At 37.3% G+C, this 20,035-nt stretch overlaps 1 protein-coding gene across 1 annotated transcript in view; it reads left to right on the top strand.

The window, feature by feature from the left end:
* The window catches only part of ca10a (carbonic anhydrase Xa), a 237,687-nt gene that overhangs the window by 210,036 nt on the left and 7,616 nt on the right, over nt 1-20,035 (top strand). Inside the window, exons 4-6 of the mRNA XM_046852909.1 lie at nt 367-552; nt 12,847-12,942; nt 17,784-17,856. Coding sequence (XP_046708865.1) covers nt 367-552; nt 12,847-12,942; nt 17,784-17,856 — 355 coding nt within the window. The remainder of the gene's footprint in view (nt 1-366; nt 553-12,846; nt 12,943-17,783; nt 17,857-20,035) is intronic.

The following is a 20,035-nucleotide window of genomic DNA, read 5'->3' as shown; positions in this document are numbered from 1 at the left end:
GTTCGGATACCAGAGAAAACCTAAATCTCGAGCAATATCTGGCAACCTTACAGGAATATATTTAACCATGTGCACAACACGACTCTGAATAAGAGAAACTTTACCAATGTACATTTTAATTTGAGTCAGCAGAATATATTTGAATAAAAATGTTAGTATGAGCACAGGACTGTCTTTATGATTAGGTCTTGGGTACAAATCGACACTATGGAGATTATTTGCGATCACAAGAGTGAGGTTCTGACAGAACATGGCTGTTTTGAGGAAGTGCAAATCATGGCAACATCAGACACAAGTACAGAAACGCAGAGCTGTTATTCAACCTTTGTTTTCTTTTGTGTGTCTTTTTTTTGGGTGTGCGTCTAGGTGGGAGGGACGATGTACAACACGGGCCGCCACGTCTCGCTACGCCTGGACAAGGAGCACTTGGTGAACATCTCAGGTGGGCCGATGACATACAGCCACCGACTGGAGGAAATCAGGTTACACTTTGGCAGCGAAGACGGACAGGGCTCGGAGCATCTACTTAACGGCCAGGCCTTTTCCGGGGAGGTAAGCCGAAACGTCTGCTTGAGCATACCCTACACAGACATGACATCTGTGGAGACCATTAGCTCAGGAACGCGAGCGTCTGATGTTGACAGCTGAAGCTGACAGCACACAAATCACCTCGGTATCGAATTATGGTAAAAATATTAACTCGAGCTTCTGGGTATTACAGCACCCCGAAACAGATTGCAGTATTATTGTATATTCAGCATACATTTACTCGAAATGTATAATATTCAATCAGCATACTTTAGGGAAGATATATGATTTCTCAAGACCCAGTTTATCTTGCACAATATTGCATCAGGTTTAAAATAAGCCAAACTCGAGATGATTGGTCTTTACCCGGGACACTGAGCAGCATCGGTTGTTTGATTGATGCTCCTGAGCAGAAAGTAGCCTTGTGTGCTGTAATTCAGCCATGCATTTATTACATTAAAATGATAGTAATCCAGTTATAAAAATTATAACACAATTTGTAAAACAATTATACAGTGCCAAAAAATGGCCTAGTTATATAAGATTGTGTTACGACTATTTATAATACATTACGTCTATCCTTTATGATGCCTCATAAGAAGGTGATTTGTTGGCACATTTTGCTGTAAGACATGTGGTAGCATCGGCATGAAAGTTAACCATGTGATGCATCGGGTTAAAAAAGTGTGCATTGGATATTGGCAAAAAAGAAAATTCCTGATTTATTTATATATATTTATTAGTAGATGCACAATACTTTATTATTTACAGTACAGACCAAAAGTTTGGACACACCTTCTCATTCAAAGAGTTTTCTTTATTTTCATGACTATAAAAATTGTAGAGTCACACTGAAGGCATCAAAACTATGAATTAACACATGTGGAATTATATATGGAATTATATACATAACAAAAAAGTGTAAAACAACTGAAATATGTCATATTGTAGGTTCTTCAAAGTAGCCACCTTTTGCTTAGATTACTGCTTTGCACACTCTTGGCATTCTCTTGATGCCTACTTTGAAGAACCTACAATATGACATATTTTCAGTTCACTTTTTTGTTATGTATATAATTCCATATATAATTCCACATGTTAATTCATAGTTTTGATGCCTTCAGTGTGAATCTACAATTTTCATAATCATGAAAATAAAGAAAACTCTTTGAATGAGAAGGTGTGTCCAAACTTTTGGTCTGTACTGTATATATAAAATATATAAACTTTTGGTCTGTACTGTATATATAAAATATATAAACTTTTGGTCTGTACTGTATATATAATATATATACAGTACAGACCAAAAGTTTGGACACACAAGGTATGTCCAAACATTTGGTCTGTACTGTATAAAGTGATCAATCACTTGTTACCAATATTTTATATGTATATTGATTTCTTTTCGCTAAACTGTTTCTCAAGCGTGTTTTGATGATTTGCATCCATTTACATTTACGCCATTTGCCAGACACCTTTATCCAGTGTGACTTACATTTATCTCATTCATGCAACTGAACTATGGGGTTAAGGGCCTTGCTCAGGGGCCCAGGAGTGGCAGCTTGGTATGGCTGAGATTTGAACATATAATCTTTAGATTCAAGGTCCAATGTCGTAACCTATAAGCTACCATCTCTCCAGTGTCCAGTCTCCACCCCGTCTTGTTATCTGTTTTTTTGTTTGTCGGTTATGTAACATCGCCATGTTCTATGTTTTTGCTTGTTCGGTTTGCTATAATTACCAAGCCCCTTATGTTTTTACATTTCCCTTCATTTCTCGACCTTGTTTCGGTTAAGGCCCTTTTTTAGGAACCCAGAAGTGGCAACTTGGTGTTACTGGGATTTGAACTCATGATTGTCAGAACCAAAATCCTTAACCGCTAAGCTACCTCTCTCCGCTACCACTCTTCGGGGCCCTTTAGCCAGGCCCTTGCATCTAAAGCTGTTTCCATTTTTTTGTTATATTTCTCATTTAAATCTTTAAATTCACCATATTCACATATATCCACTTCTATCACCATATAATTGCACTGACATGCAAAAATCATCCATTGAGTTTAATCTTTACACCAGCTGTCTCGCTTTGTACTGTGGTAACTATGGTTACGTTTCAATTGACAACACTGTTTTTATCGGCTGTATGTTCAAAGGCGTGAATGCACACCTTCCAGCCAATCAGAATACACACAAATGGTTTTATAGACCAGGGGTGTCAAACTCAATTGCACAAGGGGCTAAAACTCAAAGCACACTTTAGGTCACGGACTGAACAGGATAAACATTTATTGAACACACTCAAACGAAATGTTTTTTTAAACATAAAGATAAATAAAAACAGACAGAAATATATTCCACAATATATACAATTAAACTTTAAATATCTGCAAAAAAATTAAAAATGCTGCAAAAAACCCTTGAAAAAAATTATTTTTTTCTCTTATGCCATAAAAAAAACCTTAAACTTTAAAAACTTCAAATATTGTTCTCCATAAAAATGTCTCCTGTCAAAAGTATACAAATTTAAAATATGAACATGCTGCAAAAAGCCCTGACATATAAATAAAATCTGTGCTTTTCAGCAAAAGTTAAAACAACAGCAAATCAAAACTTTCAGTTTTCTTCTGCCATTTTGTTGCACACCTTCATCATGCAGTTCTTCAAGCAGCTTCACTTTGTGATTTTGCTCCGCTGAAATGTCAGATTCTTCTTTAACTCTTCTACTTTAAGTATCTTCTGCTCTGATCCCGATGTTTTGTCTCGTAGTTCCGTCGTAGATTCAATTCCTTCATTACAGCCACATTCGCTCCACAAATAAGACACACGAGTTTACCGGCAGCGTCAGTAAACATCTACGCAGAAGCCCATCGGTTTTGAAGGCTCTGTTTTCAGAATCAACTTTTCTCTTCGTCATTGTGAGGGGCTTCGCTATAACTTTACCATAGGGTTGTATACATTAACAGAAGCTCGACTTGATTGATGCTGGAATGTTTCCAGGTAGCCTAGCATTCCGCATGGCAGCTGCATTATGGGATATGTAGTTTATGTTATCAGCTTTTTATTTCGCCGGGATATTAATAACAATAATAATAAATCTATATAAAATGATCTCGCATTCTGGATATAATTGTACATCGGGCCGGATGTGGCCTGCGGGCCTTGTGTTTGACACATATGTTATAGACAAACAATCAAATTCAGATGACCGAGTAACAACCCGCTGTTGATTATTTCTCTATGAGCCCGCCTGGTCATGTTTTCTTCCTTACCTATGGGGTTGTACTTTCCCCAGCGCTTAATCTTCTCCACACACCATATGAAACAGCTCAATTAAACCGGCGGTGTAATTTGAGAAAGACGCGACACCGCAGCCTGCGTGTTTTGATGAAGTCGCCAGTCAGTAGCGGCGTGACATTTCTCTTTGGGAGTAATAAGCCCGGCGATTAGAAAGGCAACAAAACAACCGCGGGCCTGACAGGCAAATCCAGCGTAATTAATGATTATAATTTCGTCCCCCCTCCCTCGCCTGGAAGTCAGCCAATATTTAAACAATAATAAAACAAAGTGGAGACAGGTTATCGGAGTATTGCAAGCTGTGACCTGGCAACTGAAGCCTAGCTCTGTCTGTTTACTCTTCATTACTGAGCCATTATCGCTTGCAGTTCCACACTGGAACATCTATATACTTGGGAAGGTATTGACCTTCTCTTCAGCAACGTTATTAATACTCAGAGTAATTAAATAATATCAGTTGAATTCTCTTTTCTTGGAAATATTTACAACAAAGATATAATGAACACATTTATAACGTTATAATAGATAGATTAGATAGATAGATAGATAGATAGATAGATAGATAGATAGATAGATAGATAGATAGATAGATAGATAGATAGATAGATAGATAGATAGATAGAATCTCAGCCTGGTGTGGCTGAGATTTTAACTCATAATCTTTAGATTTAAAGTCTAATGTTGTAACCTATAAGCTACCAGTTGCATCTGGATTTGATTGGAGGCCCCTAAAATTGAAGATGGTTCCACGTGAACACTTTAAAGATCCATGAGGCTACTGAGCGAGGTTAAACTCAAGAACCATAAAGAGGGATCTGGCTTATAATGAATGTAAAAAGTATAAATTTATAAAAACTGCTTTAATGGCTACAGTTGCCATAAACAGCTTTACACTTGAGTTTCCATTCGTTAACAGTTAATAACCTTAGCAATGATGGAACTGTTATGAATGGACATTTGGTGTCACCCATATGACGATGGGTTCCCTTCTGAATCTGGTTCCTCTCAAGGTTTCTTCCGCATACCATCTCAGGAGGTTTTTCATTGCCACAGTCGCCACTGGCTCACTCATTTGGGATAAACTTACTATCATAAGGAGCAAACTTATAGGGCTATATTTAAACACTCATTTATACATATACGTTATAACTGTTTATCTCTATAAAGCTGCTTTGAGACAATGTCTATTGTTTAAAATACTCGGTGTATAAAAATGAAAAGAATGAAAAAGTGCTTTACATGTAACATTAAACTGAATTGCATTGAATTGATTGATTTACAGTATCTCAAGGAGCTTTTTCCTGCTAATGTTGAACATGTCTCACTTATTAGGAATGAACTTATAGGGGCTAATATGTGATGGTAAAATATTTATCTCTAATCTTTTTCTTTCTGTAAAGCTGCTATGGGACAGTTTCCATTGTTAAAAGCGCTATAAAAATAACATTGAACGGAAGTGAATAAATGCATTTTATACACATTTATAATCACTGTTCACAAGGCATTACGTTGCCATATCCATCAGAAAATCTTCTCATGTTTTTAAATAGTTTATAGATTGCATTTAAGTTTGTATATGAAGAGAATAATGACACAGTTATTGTGCACTCGTAATGCATTATATACTCCATTATAATCATTTATAAAAAGGCATTATATTTATAACTATGGGTCGATTGGATTTATGAATTGTTATGTTGCATAGTAGTAGTGTAGTTTAGTAATGTCTTTGTGGCTTAATGAGCTCAAATCTCCTCAAACAATCTCCAAAATCTAGTGGAACATCTTCCCAGAAGAATGGAGGTTATTATTACAGCAAATAAGAAACCAAATGTGAAATGAGATGTTCAAAAAACACATACCAATCTTCTGGTAAGGTGTCCACAAACGTCTGTGCATAGAGTGTATGAGTGTGAGTGTGATATGTGCTTTTACGCCCGTCTTTTGAGTTGCATTTGAGTTGCATTTTACTCCACAGGAAGTTATTCGTTCTCTATTCTCCGTTCCGTCTTTGACATTTCTTCACTAATAACACATGGCGTCCTGTTTGCGTCTCCACGAGGGGTGCGGGTAGGCTGCAAATACTCTCGAACACCTCCCATTTCGCCATGATGCCTTTGTGCCACAATCTGAAAATGAAAAAAACTTTGCGAAAAAAGTTTACAGTTTCTTCCTTTAACAGTTTTTCTTTTTATTTCTTGCTCAAAGACCCTAAGAGCGGAAGCTTGACGATATCGGTAGAGGTGGGAGCTTAGTATTTAGAGCATTAGACTTCAAATCTGAAGTTGTGTGAATGAGATAAATATAATTTGCTTTGATGAGGGTCTGCCAAATGCTGTAAATTTTCTGGGACTGAAGTAGATGCCGACCCCGCAAACATCCCGAACCATTTAGAGACGTACCAGCGCCATTTGGATCCCACTTCATGTGGAGTTTTGACATTGGACCTCTTTGAGTGGCATGAAGAAGCTGGTGTTGGATCTAATGATCTATTTTATGAGTTGCTCAGTAGCTCCTGGTTCCATAATCTCAAATGACTGTATAAGACTGTAGAAAGAACATTACTCATAATCTTACACTCCAGTACTCATGTTAGTTCTCACTCTCCAGTGTTCTGTATTGTTTAAAGACTATAATTGCACTCTTGATGTCACCCAAATGAGGATGGGTTCCCCTTTTGAGTCTGGTTCCTCTCAAGGTTTTTTCCTCATAACATCTAAGGGAGTTTTTCCTTCACCACAGTCGCCGCGGCTGCTCATCAGGGATAAATACACATCGTTCACCTTCACTGTTAAATTCTATAAAGCTGCTTTGAGACAATGTCTGTTGTGAAAAGCGCTATAGAAATAAACTTGACTTGACTTAAACCCCCGACCTTCTAAACACTTACCCCCTAATAACCCACCAACTTCCCCTAGTAAACATCACTCAACAACTTTCTGACTAGTCAGCATCCAGAATATTCCTATGCACCGATGTCTATGTAAAACTGTGTCTTGTGATTTCCAGTTTGATATAAGAGCTGTTATTGAGGCATCTAACTTTTTCTCTCTCACACACACCTCACGACTTTCTCAAACCTGCAGAACATGTAATGAAACGTCATTCCTTTCCAACATTAGATCACACATTCTAATTGTAGGAAATTCAGTAAAAAATGACAAATGTGAAAATGAGAAAAGTTGTCGCTGCTGCTATTGTTTTATGTTTTATTTTTTTTCCCTAGTAATAAATTAACACCGTAACAAATCGCATGCAGGATTTATAATTATTTTCCACATGGCTTGAACATTATATAAATATAGTTCCGTTGCATTTAAATTTTAGCGAAGTAACACATTTACATTCCATTTTCGTTGCTCCGATACGAACGGAAGAAGCGTTTTCTCATTAAAATAACATTGTCGCTTTTGCTAAACCCGGGCAGAGTGTGCCGATTAGACAGGAAATTGCCAAAATGCAGCTTTTCCAGCCACACTTCAGTTTGTGTAATCTAAACTAAGCCTTTTGTCTGACTGTAAACACCCACCACTTGAGGCTCGAGAGGTGTTTTCATTTAATATTTGCTTAATCTTACGGCTTATCGGGTTTTTTTTCTTTCTTTTCTACTTTCTTCCTCGTCTACCAGACAGACACACAGACAGACAGGCTATTAGCATCTTTACAGACCGGCTTAATTCAAACACTCTCTTGGCCATGATCGAACCCAGCCTCCTCGGTCTAATCTCCGCTGGAGTTTATTTGCTTTTACGGGTGCGTGCTCTGACTGCTTGTCCACGTGACGACGGTTCCACATGAGCGCCTTTTTTTTTATTTGTCCTGTTAACTCTGTCCACAACTCGTCCTCCTATCGACTTACAGTCTTCATATTCCGTCCAGATCGAGTGCCGAGCTGTCAATCGCACGATAAAACACTTGTCAGGGAGCTTGTAAAAAGAGGTCCAAGCTTTCCACTAGCAGAGCACAGAAGACGAGGTATGAAAGAAAGACAAGGTTGCTTTTAAACAATACACTTTGCTAATAATAAGCATCTCTCACACCAACCAGCGACTTTCCATGGTAAAAAAAAGTGTGATGCTAATGCCAATGTTTAATAAAATACTGAAGTGTGTGAATTTTTCTGCATAAAATCTGTGACATGATGGAGTTTACATCAACCCCAATTCAAACAAGTTGGGACACTGTGTAAAATCTCATGAATAGTAAATTCACAATAAAGCTACAAAAACAAATGTTTAAACTGAGAATATATACCATTTTAAGTAAAAAAAAAATAAGGTCTTTTTGGCTGCAACACGTCTCAAAAAAGTTGGGACAGGACCATGCTTACCACTGTGAAGCAACACATCTTCTCTTCGTAAATGTCTGGGAACTGAGGAGACCAGTTGCTGATGTTTTGTGAAAGGAATATTGTTCCATATGTGTCTGATACAGGATTGTAGCTGCTCAACAGGCCTGGGTGTTCTTTGTTGTGTTTTTCATTTCATGATGCACTAAATGTTTTCAAAAGGTGAAAGGTCTAAACTGCAGGCAGGGCAAATCAGCACCCGGACTCCACTACTACAAAATCACGCTGTTGTAATAGTTGCAGTATGCAGTTAACATTGTCTTAATCAAATATGCAATGCTATATCTATGCAGATACTCTTAGGTTTAACATTAGATTTTTTTGTTTGTTTGTTTTATTGTAAATATATGGGTTTATAAGATTTGCAAATGATTGCATTCTGTTTTTATTTACATTTTGCACAGGGTCCCAAATAAATTTTTTTGGAATTAGGGTTGTTGCATAAAACAGACCAATATTTGCTTAGGTTTCTTCCATGACGATGATGATGATGATGATGACGATGATAATAATAATAATAATGGCAATAATAATAGCAATAAGAAGAAGGATTTTGTATATTGAATGCCGGAGAGCGGGCTACTTTCACCGAATTACAAAGCACATGCCGACCCTCATCAATACGGACCCTTCAAGTTTCCATGTTCGTATTACTATTGTGCGTTTTTTTTTTTATGTCCCTGCCGCTGTCTGTATATTCCCAGGTGTTCCCACTGTCGTATTTATAGTAATTTATATTTGTATATATGAGTCCCTTTCTGTCTTGGCAATTAGCACAAATGAATTCACTTCCTCTATGCTAATTAAGCTATTTTGGAGATAAGCTCATTCTGACATCTAGATCTTGGAGTGGATATGCAGTGTTTAGCTTTTATTTGTGAGATAAAAACAGCATCGGAAATAATTCTACCGTACATGTGTAAATGACGCAATAAATCAATTGATAAATCAGTAAATCAATCAATAAACATAAGAGACATTTTTCCAGGAAGTGCAACTTCCTCTTGTTTTTGTTGAACATCTAACATGCAGAATATTAAACATACATCATAAATATGAATTTAGGTAACACGGTTGAGTAAATAAAATATTTCCATGATCAGATTTTAGGATGAAGTGTGTCCAGGTCTTAGACATGCCTTAATAAGGAAAGGCTGCGGTTGTTGTGAATGTTTTCATGCCTAGTTTGTTTTTGAACTTCCTGCCCATATTTGCAAAATCGGAACGACACAAATGAAACTGCAATCGTTGAATCACCCGAGTGTTTGTGTAAGAGGTGGACAGGAGCAAGGTTGCCCTCAGAGTTTCGGAAAAAACTTAGATGAGTTCGACTCTTGCAGGTTTGCCAAACACAATAATTGTGAGTGTGTGTGCGTTTGTGTGAGTGTGAGAGTGAGTGCGTGGGTGTTTCTAACCCTCGCTCCTGGTGTGTGCTCCTCTCCAGAACTCATTATTGTGCTGTCTGCTCCTCTACACTGCGTATCTGCTGATCTTTTTGGCAGGGTATGAAGCCATGGCCTGGCCCTGATTCCCAGCACAGGCAATTTGCTGGTTTGGGAGATTGGGGGATGCAAATGGCTGGGTTTCACCCCCAGAAAAGAAAATTAAGAGATCATAATCACATCAGCATGCACTCTGTAATCACTTTTTTTGTTTCTTGATATTCCTGAGTGTTGGAAAAACAAAAGTCACAAAGCAGATTTTTGTGTTTTCAATAAGCACACATTGTCTTCGAACTTAAAGCCAAAGGTTATGTCAACATGTATGTGAAGAATCGGTTACACCATATTGAGGGAAGTTTGTGGACACCTGGGCATCCATCTCATTCCGTATTTAGTGCCCATTTTCTGTTATAGTTAACTCCACTCTTCTAAAAAGATGTTACATAAGTCTTCTTGTAAAGATTCATGCTCATTCAGCCACAATGGTATTGGAAAATTTAGGTTTGAGCAGCCGGGATGGATATAATTCCTTTTATAATCATTAGTGATGTCCATCTCCATAACCGAGGCCAATGCGATTCGGACCTCGGTGCATAGCCACGGATGTGATACATTAAACATGCATATGATGCGATACGTTTTTGGATTCGATTCTACACAATGCAATCCAATGCAATATGATATACACTTTTATTCCTTTGGTTCAGATCATCAAATCAATTTACTTTAGTGGTTTTTGACTTCTAACTGATGGAACTTCCACAAACAGATGATTTGCATTTGTAGCGCCAAAAAAAAAAGAAAAAAAGAAAGTAAAGGAAACCAGAAGTTATTTTCTTGTTGTGTCTCCAGGAAGATGCAGCTCTACCTCTGCCATGTCAATCTGTATTCTATGTAACTCTCGGGATACACCTTGGTCTCTGAAGTGTTGTGATAAGTCATACATCATAGAAGACATAAGGATGTGTTCATCTATTGACGTTTAAATTAAAACTGAAATTTTATTTAAAATCAACTCGAACCTGTGAACACTGATTTGGTTTTGGTTTAACTGAGTTTTTTTTTTCTTTGACTTTGATAGGACGTGTATAAGTATTATTGTTAAGTATAAGTTTTGAGTTTTGTTGAGTATTAAGTATTGTATGTGTTTGTTAGTTTCTATGTTTATAATTATTTATATACCTGGCCAAGGGACTGCAGATGAAAACTAGCCATTAACTTTAGTAAAACTTTATTAATAATTTTTACGTAGCAGCAGCAGTACTGAGAGAATGCACTCGAGGAACAAAATAGTGAAGAGATAATCAATCTACTTGCATCTGGTTCAAACTTTTTAAAAATCAATGCATTTACAATCGTGGTCAGCAGAAAAGCATCTCTAAATTTGTTACATACCTTTCACAACTTTTTATTCAATGAACTACAACAGCAGAAGATCAATCAGATACACTCCTGTCAGCCAAAAAACAGAAACCTGAGAAAATCATGGGTACAGACTCACCCAAACTGGACATCTGAAAAATATAAAATAATCTCCTGGTCATTTTTCGCCGTCTGTCCAGTTATATATGTGAAAGCCTCCGATTTATGTTCTTGTATGCATGAAAGTTACATGACCTGGTTATTCGCTGTTGTAGGTCACCTGCTGAGATGCTACGTCCTTATTGTCAGTTTCAACTAGGTTTTTACACACACACAAACTTGTCGCTCAATCAATGTTTTTTGTGTTTTCGCACCATTTTGTACAGATGGTTTTGGGTAAAAATCCCAGAAGATGAGCAGTTTCCGATTTTGGGAATTCAATGATGTACCGTATGAGACACTAAATCATGGTCAAATGGACTTCTTGATTTAAAAGCCATTAGTTACCATGCTTTCAGGGCAGGGCCCTTGAGCAAGGCCCTTAACCCTTAACTGCTCAGTTGTATAAATAAGATAAATGTAAGTTGCTCTGGATAAATTTTCGAAGATACGAAACACCGAAACTAGTTTTGTAACATGAAAACAGAAACACAAGGCTGCACGCACAGTCACAGGAAGCACCAGCCCTCATAAGTTAGTGTGCCAAAAGACATTGTCCTTTGAACATCGGGAGCTGTGCAACTGGTGCTGTTCTGACCGCATGCGTTACCACATCTGCTATTCTGACGCTGTCACCGAGCTCTTCTCACATCCGAGTCTTTCGCCGTAAACAACACAATCTCACTTCTGCACCCACCCTACTCTTAACAAAGATAAAGATCCAGCTCAAATCGCAGAAGGTGCTTGCCGCACTTTGAAAAGAAGACTTTTAGGACACATTCCAGAAGTTGCAGGAACGCAACTGTATTGCTGTGCAATAGGACTATGAGGATACCACCTCGTACATCAGCAATATCTTCTACAAAATCCAGTGGCAGTTTGGTGGTGCTGAAATTTGAAATTATGACCATCCAATCAGAAGTCCCCTAAACTCCCCATCAATTCCTTTTTGACTTCCATTGAGAGGATTTCTTACTTCCTGGTTTCAGTGGTGGTATTTTATTGCTCCCTTAGTTTTTCAGAGGTCTACAGGAAATGTCCACGAGTCGATTTTACTCCGCACAAATCCGTGCCTCAGCTCTGAAACTTGACTGAAGCCTGGGTAATATGGAAATGATTACTGGCTGAGAAGTTATTTCGAATGAGTCGTCTCTCGCTTTTTATTTTTACGAGCTGTTTAGGATAAACTTTTCTTCCCCTCGTTCCTGTATCTCTTTTGAAGAATGTGTAAGATTGCGGCCTCGCTTCGACCCGGACTCCTCTTTAAAACCTTTGTTGCTGGCTTGGCTGCGTGCTCGAGGAATTCAGTGCGTGAAGATTACCTGAGCTTCACAATGAATTTTAAATTTAAACCTGACAGGCGTGTTGGAGCGAGGACAGACGCCAGGTGCGCCACCGTGATTGCGAAGTGTGAAGACCTGTGATGACAGGGGCTTGGCATCTCAGCCTGATCTACACTCAGAGTTCAGAGCAGCACAAACTTGAAGCACTTTTAATTGTTCAAGACTGTTGGGTTTGTTTTTTTCGGAGTTTTCTCATAATTCATGGCAACCATTTTTCCCCCCAAAAAAGTTCCAGAAGTTATGAACGCTTAGAAACACCACCACACATGAGTTCCCTCAATGAATGAGTACAGGATTAGGGGCGGGGCTAACATTCATGTGAAACTCAATTGCTCAAGCAATTTTGTATAAAAACTGTTCTGTATTTCCACCAGGTCCAACTGATCCACTACAACCATGAGCTCTACACCAACTACACAGAAGCTGCGAAGAGTCCAAATGGCTTAGTGATAGTGTCTATATTCATGAAGGTAAGTACACCTCATTTGTCAATCAAGCACAATCCGAATTCATATGTATCATGATTATCATAATTATCATGATTTCACTGCTCAGATCCAAAACCAAATTGTAATGCATGTGATCTCCGCATAGCCGGAGGTAATCAAGGGCTCGGACAGAAAATGGTGTGACGTCAATTGTCTTTTCGAATAGAATGATTTCAGCAGTTGAAGGTCAGCATGTGTTCGAGCACGGAGGAAAAAAGAATAATAAATCCACACCACAGAAACAATTAGCTATGCAATTATCCAGCTGCAGCGAAATAAGTTGTTTGCTTTCCTCCTGTCAGCCCAAGAGCAGGAGGTTATAAAATAGCTTTCACTCGCAATCGTAAACAGGATTTGAAAGAAACGTTGTCAGAGCCCTGACAGACCGGACTTATTTTCTCAACTGGAATTATTGTTAAACTAATTAGATTGCAAACGTCAATCTCAGGTTTAAGCGTCCTCACGTAGACGTTACTGCGACGGTTTGTCTGCACCTGGGTTTGTGTTTAGATCAGTATGAAATGGGCGGGGTTATCATATCAGGAGCTGTAATATGTGCTCACTTTCCAGCTACACTTTCCTGCGATAACAATATAATGATACGTCACCTGAGGTTTACACTTAACGCTAATACACTCCATGCTAAAATCCTCCATATTAAGACACTCCATACTAATGCATTCAATGCCAATATACGCTATACTGAGACATTCCATACTGATACATTCCATACTTATACACACCATTCTGATACATTCCATGCTAATACATTCAATGCTAATACAATCCATACTGATATATTTCATGCTAATACACTCTGTGAATACCCTCCATACTAGAATTTCCTATGTTAATATACTTCTTCTAAATACCCTCCAAGCTAGCACCCTCTATGCTAACACCCTCCATGTTAACACCCTCCATGCTAATTCAACTTTAGATTAACACTCATGATGTTAACATCCTTCATGATAATTCTCCTCCATGCTAACACTCTCCCTGTTAACACCTCCATCTAATACAGAGGTTTATCACACGTTGCCCTTCCCACTTTGCATAATCAAAATAAAAACAAAATCAAGAATATGCAAATGAATATTAACCCAGAGTAAATATAGAATTAGGGGCGGGGCTAGCTGTATGAAACTATATTACTTTTGTTCCAATAAAGTCAACCTAATAATATATGACATTTAAGCTTAAATATTGTCCAATAGACATATTGCATAATCACTAACTATATATATGATTGGTTGTTGCTACATTGCTCTGCCTATTTTTTATTATTATTATTTTTTTTTAACCACTTGCCTGCCCACTTGTTTTTCCAATAGATACTTTGCATAATCAAAATAATACAAAATAAATTAACATGACTTGCAAATCAACTTTCACAAATAATATATAGAAATAGCTGGTGCAACATTCCTCTACCGATTTTTCTATTTTTTTTCCCACACTGAATAATCATAAAAAAAATTATCATATTGGAATATGCAAATTACTTTAAATTCTGTAAAGCTGCTTTGAGACAATGTCCATTGTAGAAAGTGCTATAGAAATAAACTTGACTTGAAACTTGACTTTCAAACCATAGTAAGTGCAGGATTAGGGGCGGGGCAAGCTATTGTATGTAACTTTATTGCTTTTGTTCATGTTTTTTTGTTTAAGGAAATGTTAGCACTTATACTAACTTTCTAGCTACTAATATAAAGGTTTGGTTGTTACTGAATGGCTCCGCCCACTTTGTTTTTCCAATAGACACATTGCATAATCAATAATTATATATAGGATTAATTGCACCATTTTTTGCACCACTTGCCTTATCCACTTTGCTTTTCCAATAGTCACTTTGCACTTTGCAATAAAATACACAACATTTCCCTGCCGTATCTATACATTCAATATACTCCGTGAGATGAATTGTACGATAGACCTATCCCCACTAACGACTAATCCCAGTACGCTTTATGAGCTCCATGCTAAACGCTGATACATTACAGGACATCCATAACGCTAATAGGATCATTCCAAGACACGATCGTTTGTTACCGAGCAGTTAAAGATAAGAGCGACATGAACGCAAAGCTCGTCGGCGACAGATGGCGCGTCACGAAAATGTTCTAGCCGTTCGTCGTGGTTATAAATGTTCTAGTCATGCTGTCGTTTTCTTCTTAATGGCACTTCGGTTTGCCTTTGCTTCGGACGAATGGCTCATTTCGCTACAGACTTGCCACACCGGGAGGTTGCATCTCTTTTTCCTTTGTTGTATTTTTTTTTTTGGTATGTGGTCCTGCAGAATTCCTCCTCTATAGTAGTAATAATTGTAATGGAATCATACGGCGAGTTCAGTGGCATTTCCTCCCGCAGCGCAGCCTGGGTTGAGCAGCTGATTCCCATCCTTACATGAGTCAGCCTGCGGGTCGCTTTCTCAGCCCTGCCTCATGCTGCGTTCACTGTCACGCCACCCGGCTGCCAGGAAGGACTCCCTCCTGAGTATAAGTGGTATGAGCTCGCCGTTAGAAAGGCCAAGGACGTCAGAATGCACACAGTGTCACACACGGAATGGAGTAGGAGGGAAATCCATTATGTTTGCTTAGAAACACATCGAAACCTTATTTTTTTTATGCTTTGTTTTTGCTTTTTTTTATGATTTATTTCTTGAAATAGCATCCATATATTTTTTCTTGTTTATGATACAACAAAAAACTTCTGCATGGATATAATATGTATGAATACCTATAGCCTATTGGACTGGGTATGTCGCATAAGTTCATATTTTTGTTTATTCGGTTTCAAAATGAAAAACAATATGGAATAGCTAGGCGATTAAATTAACATTTGTTTCAGTAGGGTGTAGACTGAGAAAACCATCAACTCTGTTGAGAGGAATTGTAGTACATATAGTATAGTAAAGTATAGTATAGTAGACATAAAACCTGCAGGGAAAACTTGTTTTAGTGTTTTAGGAAGCGATAGGTCTTTAGTAGGGTGCAACGGATTGCTGTTGATCCGTGATCTGTACGGATCACTCGCACGTGACCTGCAGATTAGTTGCTTTTTTTAGTAGTGGATTAATCGTAATTTTTTTTTTTAACAATTGCAGAGTGAAAGATGTTGCTTTTCACGTGTCATAAAAACACAGAGCAGACATGTGTTCACGTGAACGGGACGTGTTAATAAGTTTACAACAACGGCTAGTGGAGGAGCAGAAGAACTCAAAAGCCTCCCGCATGTATGGTAACATTACCTTTCTGTTACATTTCTTGTAATAAATGGAATGCAAATTATATTCATCTCTTCTCCTTTTTTTGTTGATCCGAAAAATGATCCGATCCATGACTAAAAAAAACATTATGTGATCCGTTGCACCAGTAGTCTTTACCCGTCTTTTGAAGATAGGGAGTGACTCAGCTGTTCGAACATCTCTGGGAAGTTTATCCCACCACCTGATATTTTGCTCAAAATCTTAAATACATGCCCACACATGCCCTATTCTTATACCATATACACAATCTTTACACACAATCTTTAAATATGTTGCTCTAGTTTGTATCATATTATTGATCAAATGTGCTCCAGAGTGGACATTTCTTCCTAAAAAAGACCCCAATGAATTTCCCATTGACTTTCAGGTTAGGATTAGATTGATTGTTAGATCAGAAATATTGTGCACTTTAGGGAATTGATGTAATTTTGCATTGTGAAATTGTAATAACTACAAATGTTGTGAACAATTAGAGAAAATGAATAAATAATAAAGTTTTTTTTTTTAAATTGTAAGTAAATTTAATAATAATTTAAACCTAGATCATTCATTAAGGAAATGCACCTGCCCGATTCATCCCGACCTCCTACCTCTGGATGGAGTCCTTTCAATTAGAGACCAGTCTGTGCAGATGATGATGGTTCCACAATTACAACCTAAAGATGCATGGAGCTGCTGAGCACCTCAAGAACTTTGAGGATGAATTTGGATTGTAATTAATATTAACAGTCTGCTGTAATGGTTCGGGACCACAAGTTGCATGAATAGTTCTGCATCTAAGCACCTTTAACTGCACACCTCAACAATGGAACTGTAATGAATGAACATTTGGTGAATAAGATGGGTTCCCTTTTGAGTTTAGTTCATCTCTGGGAGTTTTTTTCCTTGCCACAATGGTCACTGGCTCACTCATTAGGGATAAACAATTATAAGGAACAAACTTATAGGCACTGAACTTTCACATTCTTTTATAAAAAAATTATAACTTCTTTATCTGTGTAAAGCTGCTTTGAGACAATGTCAAGTGTAAAAAATGGTCTTCAAACAAAAATGAATTGAATTGAAATGAAATGTAGAAGGTGGATTTATCAGAGAAGAAAGACAAAGATCATACTTTTTTCCTTCAACAATTCAATTGTCTTTAAAACAAACAAACAAACAAAAAAACCCTAAAACATCTTAAAAGGCTTTGGGATCTTCAAGGCCTGGTCTATAAATGAGAAGAGGGAAAAAAAAAGTGCAGCGAGCGAGTTGTATCGGTGAAACGCGCTTCATTCTGTCTATTCAGACAAAGTGCCTGGAGGCGTTTCAATTAGCAGCTAATAAGGAATCAGTAAAAAGCTGGGCAGCTCTCTTCAGATACATTACCACGTCTCGAACGGTGGTGGATAGCGAACGGAGGAAAACCGCCCGTCTAACACTGTCTCTAAAACCGTCTGAAAGTGAATGCTGTATAACTCTTCACAACATCTTGTGCTCATTTTCTCTTTTCTCTATCCCCCGCTCTCTCTCCTCCTCTTTCCCCCCTCCCTCTCTGCTGCTTTTCTAATTCCAGATATCCGAGACTTCGAATTCCTTTTTGAATCGGATGCTGAACAGAGATACCATCACTAGAATAACGTACAAGAGTAAGTGAAAGGCGCACGCCTCCAGACGTGAATCATAGCGACCTAACTTCTTTTGTATTTATTTATTTATTTATTTATTTATTTATTTATTTCAATAATTGGACGTCATGGAAAATCTGAAGCTTGGCATCTCTCGGGTGAAATGGCCCTGACATTGTATCAAAGAGGTACAAAAATGTTTGCAGATTTCAAATAAGATCTACAAGGTCTCTGCAGGAAATGACTTATTACAGGCTTGAACAATGGCATTTCCCTCCATTCAGAAAGGCTTTCAGATTTAATTCTAAAACATTATGATTGGCATGTGTATATATGGTGTTTGGGTTACAGTTTTCTTATAATTGTCTAACTTAAAAAAAAAAAAAATGGTGTCACCTGATGCACAACTACTGTTATCAATCCTACCTGATACCTGCTTATTATCGGAACAGCAGCACGTCTAGATTTCTCTTAAACTGCACTCATTAACATTATAAATATATACTATAACACGTCATACTTTTTATTTTGTTATAAACATGAAACCAGCTATTTCCTGCTTACATTCACCTTATACTGTAGCAGACCCCCCAAGTGTAAAGCCTGAAAATATAAATTAGTTCAAGTTATAGCATTTTGCTTCTGACATTGGAGACTCCTTCATAAACCAAAAAAAACAATATTATTTAAACCTAATGTATTTATTATCAAGTATATCAGGATCAGGTTTATTAGCCAAGTGTGTTGACAAACAAGGAATTTGGGTTCAATTGTTGGTGACACTCAAAAGTACAGACATAAATAACACTATACATTTTGCTTAGACTAATATATATATATATAAAATATACCACTAAAAGCAGACTAGTGTACTATATTCTAGTCCAGTCTAGAAACAACTGACCCAATGTACTTATTGCCAAGAGTGCTTTGTCATGCTAGCATGTATAATCATAATTGGAAAAAAGTATAGAAGGTTAATACTTCTTTTCACATATATTTCTAAATGCTAGTAAAACAAACAGCAACTAGCATATTTTTGTCTACAAATAAGCGTAGAAAATAGTTTAGTGCCCTTGTATCCATGTTTTCTTAAACATATATCAACCAAAAGTACCAGAAGTAGCTGAGTGTATGTCTTTTAAATAGTAATAAACTAGCAAACTTCTGTCTCTAAGTATGCTTATAAATACTTTTATATCAATATCAACCTAGTGCACTTAATTTAAAGTACACTTAGGCATGCTAAAAGTATACCTGGAATTAAACATAGCAGGTAAATAGTCCTGTCCAGGTATTCCTTTAATGTACATGCTAGTATATCAAACAGTCACTAGCATGAAGTTTTTTAAGTATATTTGGAAGACATACTAACAAATGTAACCTAATTCTAGCATATCAACATTAAACTAGTGTCATTCTTAAAACTCAATTTCTAAATGCTAGTAGATCCAATTGAGACTAGCACATTAGTGGACATATTTTTATTAATAATAATAATAATAATAATAATAATAATAATAATAAATGTAGTCTTCCTAACAAAATGTATCTATCATATTTTCTTTTCCAAATATACTTGAAAATACTACCAAATAAAGATTACCCTAGTGTACTTATTTTCAAAGCCACTTTGGCATGCTAGCATGTATGAATATATCTGGAAAGGGCTTTAGTAGGGTAAATCTCCTTTCAATGTATTCATATACATGCTAGTACATTAAACAGTTACTAGCATATTTGTTTTCAAGTATATTTGGAAGGAATAAAGGTTTATCTTATCTTATCTTATCTTATCTTATCTTACTTAGTCATGCTAGCTTGTGAAAGAGACTAGCATATTTGTTTTTAAGTATTCTTAAAAATATAGTGAAATATATGTGTATTGCGTTGTATTTTTCCCAAATTCAGAGCAAAGTCTGTGGTTAGGAATAATTCATAGTGTGTACACACACACACATATTCTCCATGGTATCAGTCTGCTGTGTGTGAAAAAAGGGCTCAATAATTGAACTAATAAGGGTGCAAGGCGGGTACTGGGAGGCAAGGAGCAGACTGACTCCTGGTGGCTGGCATGCACCTCTCGGGCCTCTGTGGTGTGTGAACATAGGCTGTTGACGTCTCTGAATCTCGGCTTTTAGTACTCCATCCAAAGTGCGAGCCTTGACATAATTCATAAGCACCCCCTCCAGACCGGCAG

Source organism: Silurus meridionalis, chromosome 7 (assembly GCF_014805685.1).
Source record: "Silurus meridionalis isolate SWU-2019-XX chromosome 7, ASM1480568v1, whole genome shotgun sequence".
NCBI lineage: Eukaryota > Metazoa > Chordata > Actinopteri > Siluriformes > Siluridae > Silurus > Silurus meridionalis.
Note: the sequence above shows the minus strand (reverse complement) of the source record. Positions and strands in the feature narration are given on the sequence as shown.